Here is a 12,710-nt window from a genome sequence, read left to right on the forward strand (position 1 = left end):
AATAACAAACTGTATTAAAGGCATAACAACTTAACTATTTGTCATTAGCGAAGTTCATTGAACAAATTCCTAGTTGGGTTTTGGGTGAAAGTGGAAAAAAAGAGAGTTTAACAAAGCAAATAAATCAAGTAAGGCATAAGGGGATATTCGATACATGTTAAGACTACGAGATCTTCAGGATGGCTAGCAGCACTTAGTTCTGCAGTTGAAGAGCCCAGAATTTTTTCTACAATTTGTCACCTTGAGGACTTTTTTGATATGTCTGGCTCTCATATGACAATTCTTTCGCAGTGATATTCTTTATTAAGTTTTATTACGTTCGAACGACGAGCCGAACTACTGAGAGAACTAAGAAGTATGTAAGAGAAAAGAGTGAGCGACGGCACGAATGACCGAAAGCTTTTTAGAAGCTCTTCGGCCGATTGCAAGTATTAAAGAGCTGATCGTAGCGCTGACTGTTGGGCTCTACCATTGGTTAGTGGCTCTACGCACACTACAGGACTGTGGGAAGACGAACTAAAGAGGGAGAAAATTATACTAGTGGGTATCACATATGTGGACTACATGCCATTCCCTATTCCATACACCTTTATCCAAGCCATCTGTTCAACACACTCTAATTCATCCACTCTTACAGTGTTTTATATTCATTCATGTTCTTAAACTATTTTTTCGCTGTCTTTTCAATTTTTATTCTAGGGTGTTTCCCTCTTTTAGTTTCTTCCCAATCATAATTTTGTTCGAATTATTACCTATAGAAGCCAATATACTAATATGTAAGTAACAACAGTTTAATTTAATCTAATCAATTTAATTGATTAAAAATAATATAAAAAATAAAGAAAATTATTAAATATATTTATCAGCAACAAACTTTCTTAAGACTTTTATCTTATCACATTGGCCTTGCCTAAAAATAATATTATTTGTTCTACATACACTTATGTGTTTTTAATATATATATTTTCTTTTAAATTTCTAGTTATTTTATTATAAAGTAAGTAATGACCTATGGTCTTACTGTCTTACTGTCTTGTCACTAAATATTTACCTTATAGACATGGCTTCAATAGAAGCTGTTCTGGTCGCCGGCGTAATGCACCTCGTCCTTCAGTACTCTCTGTATATAACGCCACTAACGACCTTTAGTACGCCTGGTCCCACTCTGCCCACAATTATTGTCTGTGTTGCCTTATTGGATATCATCTACGCAAATGACATTGTGCCACTTTGCATGGACGAGAGGCCCATGGTGTTCAAATATATTGCCGAATGTCTGGTGGCGATCTTCATACTGGAGGTGGGCATGCTGGTCTTCTGGCAGACATTGGAGCATGTTGTCGTCATGATAGCCAGGACCCTGCTGCTTGGCAAGGAGCTAGTTAGCTCGGAGTATTATTATGAGCATGAGGCGGTTCTGATTGGCGCCTTTACAGTGCCGGTATCCCTGATAGTTCTGGCCACCGTAGTTAGCTTCACCAATCATATGCCCAAGCTCTGTGATCGCTATATATCCAGACAGATGCAAGTCCACTTGAACCTTGATAAAGCCGTCGACTTCCTGAGCCGCTCCGATCGTTATAAGGATAGTAGATTTAGGGAGCTGCTCTGTACATATAATGCGAATGCAGCAGAGGCCCATAATCCCTCCTGGGTAAAATACTTTCAAAACGAAAAATAATCCATATATATTCGTACAGTTTTTTACTTTTCAAATAAACATAGGCATTTTTACAAAATATGTATGTATTCATAATTATTAATTTTATTTATTTAAATTACAAAATAACGACTATATTTGATTTGCTTTTTACAGCACTCGCGAATTTTTCAACAAGTTTGGAAAATATATTGCAATTTAACGCTCTTAATTTTCATACCTTTCTGAAGCAAGGTAATAATAGGTATTTATAAAGTATTTATTTTTTGTTGTTTCGTATAGGTAAATAATACTTAAGATTAAAACAAATTTACTCATAAGTTCGACTTAATTTCTGTTTTTAGTTATATTCTTCTTTCATATTTAAAGAGCACATGTTGGAGTTAACTATTTCTTAAGATTTCTCTTTTCATAAAGCAGCTTTCTTTTAATTGTTTATTGTTATTTTATCATTAATATTTCTTTCTTTTTTTTTCTTGCATCATAAGCTTTGCATTAAGCCGCGTAATTGCAGCTGATTTTCGAAGGTTACAAAAAAATATCTAAAGTGTGGACTGCGATTACGGCGATTCAATGCAAAGCTTTTGCATAACGCTCTCAATGAGTATTTTATGATTCTCTTCCTTGGGGGCAGTGCTAGAACTTTGCCTCGTTGCAGTGCTGAACATCTATGACCACAATTTACATTAAAGCAGCTATTTGTTTTTTCTTTTTTATAAGATATTATTCTTTTTTTTTTTTATTTTTTATATATTATTTTGTATATATTTCGTTGTTGGTTTACTGCACTTCGCTATCACTGTCACTCTTTTCTGCAAGATGAAAGACGATTTAGTTACTTTGGTCTACAAAGAGTATATGTTCTATATATGAATGTACCTTTCTTGCCCGTGTAAGCGTGACGTTTCAGTCGATCGTATAAGTCTTCTTTAGTTCCATAGAGCGACGCATTGGATCGTGCCAATGTGCTCATTTTGCCACCATGTAGACCTAGAGGAGAAGAAGAGAAAGAGACGGAGACGGAGAGAGAGAAGTTAGAAAGAGTTTTACAAAAAATTCCGGTTGAGTATGATCAATGCTAAGTAATACGATCATCACCCAAATCATAAGCTACTCTTGTCTCGATTCTGTTTAAACAATTTCATTCCAATTCTATTCAGCTCCTACGCTTTCATCTAATATATTCATCTTACAAAGAATCATCTCACTCTATTTCTCCATCAACGATGGCGTTTTAGGTTACTTATATTTTATTTTATATATATTATTTAAATAATGAAGCCAAAGCTAAAGAGTAATACTTTCGCTTACCGTCTTTCATGTAGGTTTCGTTGTAAAAGTTGGGCATCTCCCAGCCATCCTCCTCGTCGTCGTAGTAATGCGCATATGTGCTGTGATGCGAGGGCGCAATGGACTCCGCGTATGGCGTGTGGGCGCCATAGTAGAAGTTGACTTGGGAGCCAGTCTGATCGATTGCCGGCGCCAGCATCTTCTTTGGATCTCTGCGCTTCGTGGAGCGCACACAAATCATCCAAATGAGCAGCACAATGATTATGATGAAGATCACAGCACCGGCAATGCCTCCAGCTATGTAGGCGAATTCCGAGCGCTCGGCGCAATGGGGTCCGGTGAAGGAGCCGATACAGCGGCAGGAAGGCGTGCCCTTCAGATCCTTGACACAAGCGCCAGAGTTCTCGCAGTAGCCATCACACACATCTGTGCAGGCCATGCCAGTGCCGTTGAAGCCCGGCTTGCACTCGCACTTGAAGTCTGAGGTCTCCGGCTCCATAATGCAGTACGCGTTGACATCGCAATGGGGCTTGCCCTCGGCGATGTGCTCGCAGGGATTGGTGCACTCGCTCTTGGAGGTGGCTCCGGTGATCTTGGTGCTGTGATTGGGCGGGCACTGAATGCAGGTGGTTTGCTGAGACTCGGATTGATAGAAGCCCTTGCGGCACTCGATGCACATGTTCAGTGTTGCATTGAGATAGGTGCCGGGCGAGCAGACCGGCAGTGTGCATTCCTCCACCGAGCTGGCGCCCACCTTGGGCGTGGTGCGACCCAGCGGACAGGCAGCGCACGAGGGCTGCACGCCCTGCAGACGATAAGTGCCACGTGGGCAAGGCTCACAGCGTCCGTCGGCGCCCAGCTGCTGGCCAGAGCTGCACTCATCTCGGCACTCCTTGCGGGACGTTGCCTCCGTGGAGCGTGTGGTCTGGCCCAGGCCGCACAGCTCGCAGCTGAATGCGCCCTCGTTGGGCTGGTAGAAGCCATGGCCGCAGGAGCGGCACAGACCCGTCTCAGCATCGAAGTATTTGCCGGCCGGGCAACGCTCCTTGCAGTCAGCGGCAGAGCGCGCTCCCGGGCCAGCGGTCACTCCCGGACGTCCCGCTATTGTCGGGCACTTGCTGCACTGCTGCTGGCCAGTCTCGGACTGATAGGTGCCTCGAGCGCACGGAATGCACGTCTTGTTGGCGCTGTCATAGAACGTGCCAATGGCGCAGGGCACACAGTCCGGTATCATGACCACCTGGCCGACGGGACAAGCGTACTCAGAGCCGAGCTCCAGAGAAGCAGGATCGGGCACGGTGTTGGGCAGAATATCTTGAACGGCAAACTGATCATCCTCCAATATCAATTTCTCCAGCAATTGTTTCACACTGGAGCGCTCGCCCGTCGAGGTGTGCACCACAGGATCGCTAGGGTGGGAAAAGAACAAGGTGAGATTAGATTCGTGCTGTATAATTGGACTAGGTTTAAGATATTATCAGTTGGGTTAGCACGCAGAGAACAAAAAACCCCATGTGAAGTTAGCTTGAAGCATTAGACAGAGTTGCATTGTGATTGAGTTGGTTGGTTGGTTGATTGGATGTTTGGATTAGTCTGATTGACAGTGGCTAGTACTGAGGTGCGGAATGCTGGAGATCGGGTGCAGAATTGAATCGTTAAACGAATGTGGATGCTTGACATACTTAACAGCCGGGAAGGCTATTTCCAGCGTGTATGTGTCGCCGCCAGCTTGTTGGCGTCCCTGGCGACCTGTCAGCGCCAACTCGTCATCATCGCTAGAAATTGGGGTTAACGAACACATATTCATATACATACATATAACACAGAGAGTACACATATATACATCAAGACAGAGAATCATCATGCCAGACCGAAGACCCCCAGACCCCAATTTACTTACTTGACAACTGGCAGCTCGGCCTCCATCACATAGACACCGCCATCCTTCACCTGACGACGCACACGATTGTTTTGGGCGGCGCGATAGTGATCGCACTTGACATCGATTTGAATATCCTTGCACTCTCTGCACAAAAGAAACCTCATTAGTCAAACCCTTTCTTTCATCCGCCCAGTCCACTTTTACCTGGTGCCCTCAATGGAGTACGAGCAGAAGTTCCAGTCCCTGTTCAAAGCATTCACGGAGTTGGTCACCTTCTGGCGCAGCACCGCCTGGCCGGCCTTGTTGCAGAGCACATCCGAGGGGAATAGCATTTTGATGCGGAACACACGCTGGGCGGGCTTAGCCGGTGAACAGGATGGATAGACCAGTGGCATGGATGCTTCGCGCGTGGGACGCCAGAAGCCCTCGGCACCGCACGTATAAAACTCGGGCACCGGCTCCGAGAAACGCAAGCCGGTATTACAGGCAATCTCACAGACCTTAAACTGACCGCCTGCGCCCCAGTCCTTGCAGACCTGAGAGCCACCAACGGGATCGGCCAAAGGTGGACAGAACTCAGCTAGGACGAAGAATGAGTAGATTAGATTAGATGAGAACTTCTAAGAGCTTATTATAAACTTACTCAGTAGCGAAACCTTGAAGCTGCACGATGCCGTATTGCCAGCAGCATCCGATGCAATGTATGTAATATCATAGGTGCCCCAGAGCAGCGTTGTGCCCGATCGATGTCCGTTGCGCTCATAGATCTTGGTCACTCCGATATTGTCGCTAAAGTGTGGCTCGTCCCAGGTGACCACGGCGGAGCCATTCTTGGCAATGACCCACAAATCGCCTGGGCAGTGCTCCACAACTGGCGGTTCCTTGTCCACAACGAGCTGTTGACAATTGGCGCCCGTGTAGCCCACCTGGCACTTGCGTTGGCCGCACATGGAGGGCACGCTTCGCTCCACACCGCCCGCGGTCATCTCGTAGCCGCCCCAGTTCAGTATGAGACCGGAGTACAGCACCGGCTCGGAACGGCAGTCACGCACTTGCTTCTGAATCTCAGAGGTAATATCTAGAGCACGAGCCCAGACCTGCGCCTTGGTCACTGTGCCTTGGAAGCCGGCTTCGGTGTAGCCCCGCTCGTGCTTAATGCTGTCCGGTTGCGGGCGACCCAGCACGGACCAGAGGTAGGCAGGCAGAGTACCACCGTTGCCATACTCCAGCTTGCTGGCGATCAGACCCTCTGTGATCAGCTGCAGCTGACCATTGAGGCCATCCCAGACAACAGCCACGTGATGCCACTGGCCGTCGTTGACGGAGGTGTATTCGCCAAAGCTGAGGAACACATCGGGCAGATCCTCAAAGAGCGAGACCTGAACACCGCTCGAGTGAGCCTGCAGCAACAGACGACGGCGCTGGGTCATGCGAGCCGAGTCCACGCCGTATAGGGTAAAGAAGATGCCGGTGTCGTCCTTCTGCGCGAACTGCACCCACATGGCCACGGTCAAGCTAGTCGCCTCGCCGGTGGGGAATGGCACCACCTGGGCAGCGGTGGAGCGCGATGCGTCGCTGAAGTACAGATCGTAGTCCACCTGGATGGCCTTGCGGCAATCGTCGCCGGTCATGTTGAAGGGGCACTGGCAGTAGAAGCCATTGGTCAGATCCACGCAGCTCGCACCAGGCGGACAGGAGTTATCCTTGCAATCCACAATGTCCAGTTCGCAGTTCTTGCCCGTGAAGCCAGGCGGACACTGGCAGCTGTAGCCGTCGCCGTTGTCCAAGCAGGTGGCTCCATTCTGGCACACATGCTCCTCGCAGGCATCGTACTCGTACTGGCAGCCGATGCCGGCATAGTCCGCCGGACAGCTGCAGTTGAGGCCGGAGCCAAAGTCCTGGCACTTGCCGCCGTGCATGCAGGGATTGCCAATGCAGCGCTCGGGCGCCGTCTCGCAGTTCTTGCCGTCCGTGCCGCTGGGACACACGCAGAAGTAGTCCTGGAACAGATCAATGCACTTGGCATCGTTCTGGCACGGAGCCTGCACATTGCAGGTGGTCACCTGCTGCTCGCAGCGCATGCCGCTCCAGCCGGGTGCACAGCCGCACTCGAAGCCGCCGACGCGATCCCGGCAAATGCCGTTGTTGAGGCAGGGCTGTGGCTCGCAGTCATCAATGTCCGTCTCGCAGAGTGGACCCTTGAAGCCGTCACGGCAGACGCACTCGTACTTGTTGTCCAGATCCAGGCAGCGCTCGGTGCCCACGGGATGGCACGGATCGCTGAGGCATTCATCGATCTCCGCCTCACAGCTGAGGCCTACATAGCCCGGGCGGCACTTGCAGCTGAAGCCATCCAGCTGATCCACACAGGTGGCGCCGTGCTGGCAGGGATTCGAGGCGCAGTCATCGATCGTGTGCTGGCAGTTCTTGCCCGTGTAGCCCGGCTCGCAGTTGCAGCTGTAGCCATTGACCAGATCCACGCAGACGCCATCGTTGGCGCACGGCCGATTCTCGCAGTCGTCGATGTTGACATCGCAGGCGGGGCCCGTCCAGCCCGGCTGGCAGACGCACTCGTGGTCAAACAGACGGTCCACGCAGGTGCCATGCTTGCAGGGCTCGGATAAGCACAAGTCGATCTTCTGCTCGCAGCGTTTGCCGGTGAAGCCAGGCGGGCACGCGCACTGGAAGTCATTGACCAGATCCGTGCAGGCAGCGCCCAGCAGGCAGGGATTCTCCTCGCAATCGTTGATATTCTGCTCACAGTGCCTTCCCTCCCAGCCCGGCAGACACTCGCACTTGTAGCGGCCCTGTTGCAGGGCCAGGCAGCTGGCGCCGTTGGTGCACGGATTTCCATTCGCTGTGCAGGGATCTATGGTCACATCGCACTGATCGCCGGTGTAGCCGCTGCGACAGAGGCAGGTCACGTTCTTGTAGCCCGGCTCGTTCTTGCACATGGCTTGGGCGGGGCAGGTGTCATTGCCACAGTCGCTGGCCTCCTCCTGGCAATTGATGCCCGAGTAGCCGATGGGGCACTCGCAGCGATAGCCCTGTGGCAGATCCTTGCACTGACCTCCGTTGAAGCACGGCTGTGAGGCGCACTCGTCGATGTCCTGTTCGCAGCGGCGGCCAGAGAAGCCAGCCGGGCAGAAGCACTGGATGTCATGGCCCATGGGCACGCAGAGTCCGCCATGCTGGCAGGCACCGTCTCCACAAACCACGGGCTTGCACTGCTCGCGTCCCTTGGCGCCGGCGGTGTCGGTGCGCATGTTGCTAGGGCATTCGTTGCAGCTCTGTGCACCCGACGCGCTCTGGTAGTGATGCAGTGGGCAGGGCGAGCAGGGAGCCAGGCCTGTGGCGGAGTAGGTGCCGGGCGCGCACTTGGCACGGCACAGCCCCTTGTTGGAAGCGGCTGGCTGATAGGTGAACGTCTGAGCTGGACAGGCCTGGCAGTCCTTAAAACCGCCAGTGGGCGGCTCGGCGCTGAAGGAGTTGCGTGGACACTCCAAGCAGGGCACCAGACCCGTTGGCGAGTAGGTGCCATAGCCGCAAACGGGAATGCAGTCGGTCAATGCCTTTGAGCCCTCCTCCCTGGTATAGGTGCCGGCGGGACAGCGCAGGCAGGTGCCCTGGCGATCGCGATTCTGGTAATAGCCGCGTGGGCAGTAGGTGCAGCTGTTCTGACCCTCGGACACATAGGTGCCAGCCGGGCAGTGCAGGCAGCGCGGCACGTCGCTCGTGTCCATGTTGAGCACTTCGCCCATGTTGCAGTTGAATCCGCGCGAGATTTGCGACTTGAGTGCGCGCAGCGGCGGACACTGGTTGCCAATATTGGAGATGTTGAGCAGGGAGTCAATGACGGCGCTGGCATACGGTACGCTCAGATCAAAGATCAGATTCAGCGTGGAGCCGCAGAGATCGTACAGCTGGGGCTGGCGCACGGCCGGCAGGATCGAGAGTATAAAGTCCATCTTGACAACATTTTCCTCCAGCAGCGACGGCACCGCCTTGATGAAAGTGACATTCATGTTGACATTCACCGCGGAACAGCGCTGCGAGAGCAGCTGATTGAGGCCGGCGTAGTGATGAGAGAGCACCTCCTGGTATTGACCCAGACAGGATTGGGCCACGGCGCCATTGGCGCGATACGTGATGGTCGCAGTCACATGGTAGGCAGCCTGCTCCGTGTTCTCGGAGACACAGTCGGGTACCACAGAGGTGGGGCGCCACAGGCGGGAGGTTTCGCAGGAGAAGGTCTTCAGGGGCTCGCCGTCGGTAAAGCGGAAGCCAGGCTTGCAGGTGGCTATGCACTCAATGCCCCGATCTCCCGGCAGGCAGTTGATAGCTCCGTTGGCTGGCGGCTGCAGCTCCCAGTCCACACAGGGCGAGGCCTGCACGGAGACCTGGAAGTGGCAGCTGGCGCGATTGTTGAACTTGTCGGTGGCCGTGACAGTGACATTCTCGAAGTGGCCAATCTTGATGGTCGCTCGCTCGGGGGTGAATTGCAGACGCACTTCGCCCGTCTCGTCCGATGTCTTGATGCGCTTGCGCGTGTCGTTGAAGTTGACGTTGTAGCTGTCCTGGCGATCAACCAGCTCAATCACGTAGCTCTGCGGACACTGCAGCAATGGTGGGGTGACATCGGGCACGGTTATATTGATCTCGCATATGGCCACATTACCATCATAGTCGAAGGCCACATATTTCACCACCGTATCCTTGAAGATGTGACTGGGCGTGCGGAAGTTCTGCGGCTTGATCTCCAGCCTGGCAATCGAGCCGGAGTTGTCCACGGCAGTCGGTTCGGTAAAGTTGACGGGCAGCACACCACCATTTTCGTCTCGACGCACCACAATCGGCTGCTGTGGGCAATTCTGGAAAATTGGCGGCTCATTGTCCACGCAGGGCGAGTAGCCGTAGTCGTAGCCCAATAGCGGCTCCACCTTTGGCTCCTCGCAGCCCATCAGCTCGAACTTCAGGCAGGCATTGTCCATGTAGCTGACGATGCCCAGAATAACGAAACGTGCCTGCACGTACTTGGGCAGGGTAATCATGGCCAGTTCACCGTAGTTGCCGGGATCACGCATGGTTAGATTAAAGTTGGGGAAGTACACCACATAGTTCTCACTCTCCGCCTGCTTGTAGAAGAAGCGTATCTCTGTGGGACGCCCAACAATATCGTTGGTCACAACGCCCTTGACTAGGATTGCCTTGACGCGGTAGATCTGTCCCAGATCCACGCTGACGTAGGTAAACGCTTCCTGCTTGCCGCACCAGCCCGTGGCCGAGTTCAGGCGGATGTTCTTGGCCTCATAGTTTGGTCGCTCCGATGTGGCATTGATGGCTGAGTCGGGTATTTTGCCTGAGCTCAGACCCAACGGCTTGATCACCTTGCACTCCGGTTCACGTATGCACGTAATTGGCCTGGGGTTGATCAGAATGTAGCCGGGACGGTTGCAGCCGAAGTAAACCTCCGAGCTCTGTTCGTAGCTGCGCGCCAGCTGACGTCCATCGGCTGGACGGCCTGGATCCTCGCACACGGGTCCCTCACAACGCAAATCGCCAAAGTCCCAAATACCATCGGCACCACAGCGCACCACATTATCGTGACGCTGGGTTTGCCCGGCCAGCTTGAAGGTATTCTGGCAGCCAAAGAAGAAGCTGCTCTGGAAACGGGTGTCCACAAACTGCCCGTACTCGGCACCAGGTGTTGGCATGGGCGCATAACAATCCACGCGGGGGCACGAAGGCTGCATGCCCGATAGCCAGTAGTCGGGTAGACCTGGTTTCGGATCGTACACGCACTGTCTGAATCCTGCAGAGGCTGTCGAGCGTAGCTGACGACCAGGTGAGCCGCAGCTGATGGTAACATTGTCACGGAACGGCACCAGCACGGACTCGGGATCGGGACGTGCCACAGTCAGACCCTCCAGCTTGTCATCGGGCAAAGAAACGCACTTGGCGTCTGTAAGGGAGAAAAGGAATTAGTAAGAGAATGAATCTTAGTTGCTGTAATCGGGTATAACCGACTGCATGAGGCCCATTCACGATGACTTACAATTGCATTCTGGTACGCTCGCATTCCATTGACCGCTGGATAGGCACAGCGCCACGGAGCTTCCGCTCATGATGTAGCCGAAGTGGCATTGGAACCGCACAATATCGCCGAAATGATAATCGCTTCGCTCGCTGAGCAGTTGTCCGTTCTCTGGTGGCTGCAGCTCTGGGCACATCAGTGGCACACAGGTCTTGTTGCGCTGATAGGTGTCGCCGTCGCGTTCACCGGTCTCCGAACGCTCAATGTGGTAGCCAGCGGTGCCGTTGGATGTGTAGAGCTGGTAACCGGTATTACAGGCGCAGGCATAGCTGCCGGGCGAGTTGATGCACTTTTGGTCGCAGCCGCCGTTGTTTCTGCTGCACTCATTGATGTCCACGCAGTCCAAGCGGGTGCAGCCCATCAGTTCCATGCGCACGCAAGGGGCGCCCACATAGTCCTGTATGCGGAAGCGCACGTAGCGCGCTTCTATGGGCAACGGCAGATTCAGGATGGACAGGGTGGGCTCCAGTATTCTGAACTCGACGGCGGTGCCATCGGGATTGGCGTAATCCTTGAAGACATCTGTCAAATCGTTCGAGTATTGCAGGCGCACAGCCGAGCTGAAGGCTATATTGCCATCGGGACGCTGCACAGACATGGTGCGGAAGCCCCTCAGTATGGTGGGTGCCTTCAGGTCAATCAATATCCAGTTTGCGCCGGGCTCCAAGGAGGCGCCACACCAGCCATTCGAATTAAGGCGCAACAGGCCCTTGCTATAGCCCGGCTCACTGGCAGAGGTGCTGATACTATCATCTGGTATACCGCCATTGCCCAGACCCAAATCTCCAACCGGGCGGCACTCAGTGGTCGCGGTGAAGCCAGGACGGCATTGGCAATGGAACGAACCGTTGGTATTCATGCATTCGGTGGTGGTCAAATCGCATTGGGAGGAGCTGCACTCGTTGATATCCTCGCAGCTGGGTGGCTGCTCGAAGCGCTGAGCCTCGCTGCAGCGCATGATATTGCTGCCAATCAGCTTATAGCCCTTGAAGCACTGCACCCTAGCCTCATCGCCAAAGTGGTACGGCCGGGCTGCATCTACCACAAAACCGTTTTCGATTTCAGGGAACTCGAAGCAACGCTTACGGCTGCATCGTGGCACATCGCCACTCCAAGTGCCATTCGACATGCAGGTGAGCACGGGATGTCCGTTGCGCTCATAGCCGGGCTCGCACTCGTATTGGACAATGGTGCCGTAGCTGCGACCGCCGCCATTGAGCAAGGTCATATTGGCGTGCGGCACCTCGGGCAGGGCGGCGCACTGCGAGGCCATGCAATGGGGCTGACGCTCCCAGCGTCCGTCGGGCAGGCAGGAAATCTTTTCGATGGGTTCGTTTGAGGCAAAGGCGAAGCCAGCATAACACTGATACATGGCGATGCCGCGGTAGGTGACGTTCGAGGAGCCAATGGAGAAGCCGTTGTCAATTTGTGGAACGGGACCGCAGTAGACCTCTGTGGAGGGAATTGAGATAGGTTGTTAGTGATAGATCACTCAATTGAACTGTGCTAAGCTCGACTTACCCTGACACTTTGGTATGTAGGAGACACTCCAGTTGCCACCAGGCAAACATTCCGTAACCAGACGCGTCTTGCCGGTGGCAAACTCTTGTCCAATGGGACATGTAAAGCTGACCAGCGTGCCAAAGGCCGTGTCGCGACTGGAGGCCAAGGCTCCAATGCCGGGCTTTAGTTCAGGGCAGTCCGCCGAGAACGTAGCCGACCAACTGAGGAAGAAAAAAAATGCCAATTAGTAAAATAAGTCCAGAGAAAACTAAGAGTATTGT

General features: G+C 52.6%; 2 protein-coding genes across 5 annotated transcripts in view; one reads left to right on the forward strand and one right to left on the reverse strand.

Moving 5' to 3' along the window:
- The first annotated feature begins 862 nt into the window (after positions 1-862).
- LOC108610271 (uncharacterized) lies at positions 863-1,741 on the forward strand. Its single transcript, XM_018002269.2, has 2 exons — positions 863-997; positions 1,059-1,741. The coding sequence occupies exon 2, from the start codon at positions 1,061-1,063 to the stop codon at positions 1,679-1,681; it is 621 nt and encodes a 206-aa protein (XP_017857758.1). The 5' UTR covers positions 863-997; positions 1,059-1,060; the 3' UTR covers positions 1,682-1,741.
- A 2-nt stretch (positions 1,742-1,743) lies between these two features.
- uif (sushi, von Willebrand factor type A, EGF and pentraxin domain-containing protein uif) overlaps positions 1,744-12,710 on the reverse strand; it is a 38,307-nt gene continuing 27,340 nt past the window's right edge. For 3 of the 4 annotated variants that reach the window (XM_018002270.2, XM_089466156.1, XM_089466154.1), the window contains exons 6-14: positions 12,448-12,650; positions 10,888-12,378; positions 5,476-10,794; positions 5,037-5,412; positions 4,851-4,976; positions 4,633-4,725; positions 2,972-4,359; positions 2,540-2,650; positions 1,744-2,472 (exon numbers count right to left, since the gene is read on the reverse strand). In XM_018002270.2, the coding sequence (XP_017857759.1) occupies positions 2,441-2,472; positions 2,540-2,650; positions 2,972-4,359; positions 4,633-4,725; positions 4,851-4,976; positions 5,037-5,412; positions 5,476-10,794; positions 10,888-12,378; positions 12,448-12,650 (9,139 nt within the window). In that variant the 3' untranslated portion in view covers positions 1,744-2,440. The remainder of the gene's footprint in view (positions 2,473-2,539; positions 2,651-2,971; positions 4,360-4,632; positions 4,726-4,850; positions 4,977-5,036; positions 5,413-5,475; positions 10,795-10,887; positions 12,379-12,447; positions 12,651-12,710) is intronic. The other variant, XM_018002271.2, reaches the window with a different exon arrangement.

Source organism: Drosophila arizonae, chromosome 3, assembly GCF_054131065.1.
Source record: "Drosophila arizonae isolate 15081-1271.41 chromosome 3, UAZ_ARI_1.0, whole genome shotgun sequence".
Classification (NCBI taxonomy): Eukaryota; Metazoa; Arthropoda; class Insecta; order Diptera; family Drosophilidae; genus Drosophila; species Drosophila arizonae.

What these genes read in the sequence shown, in the direction of transcription:
- LOC108610271 (XM_018002269.2), top strand. Translation starts at nt 1,061, where the DNA reads ATGGCTTCAATAGAAGCTGTTCTGGTCGCCGGCGTAATGCACCTCGTC.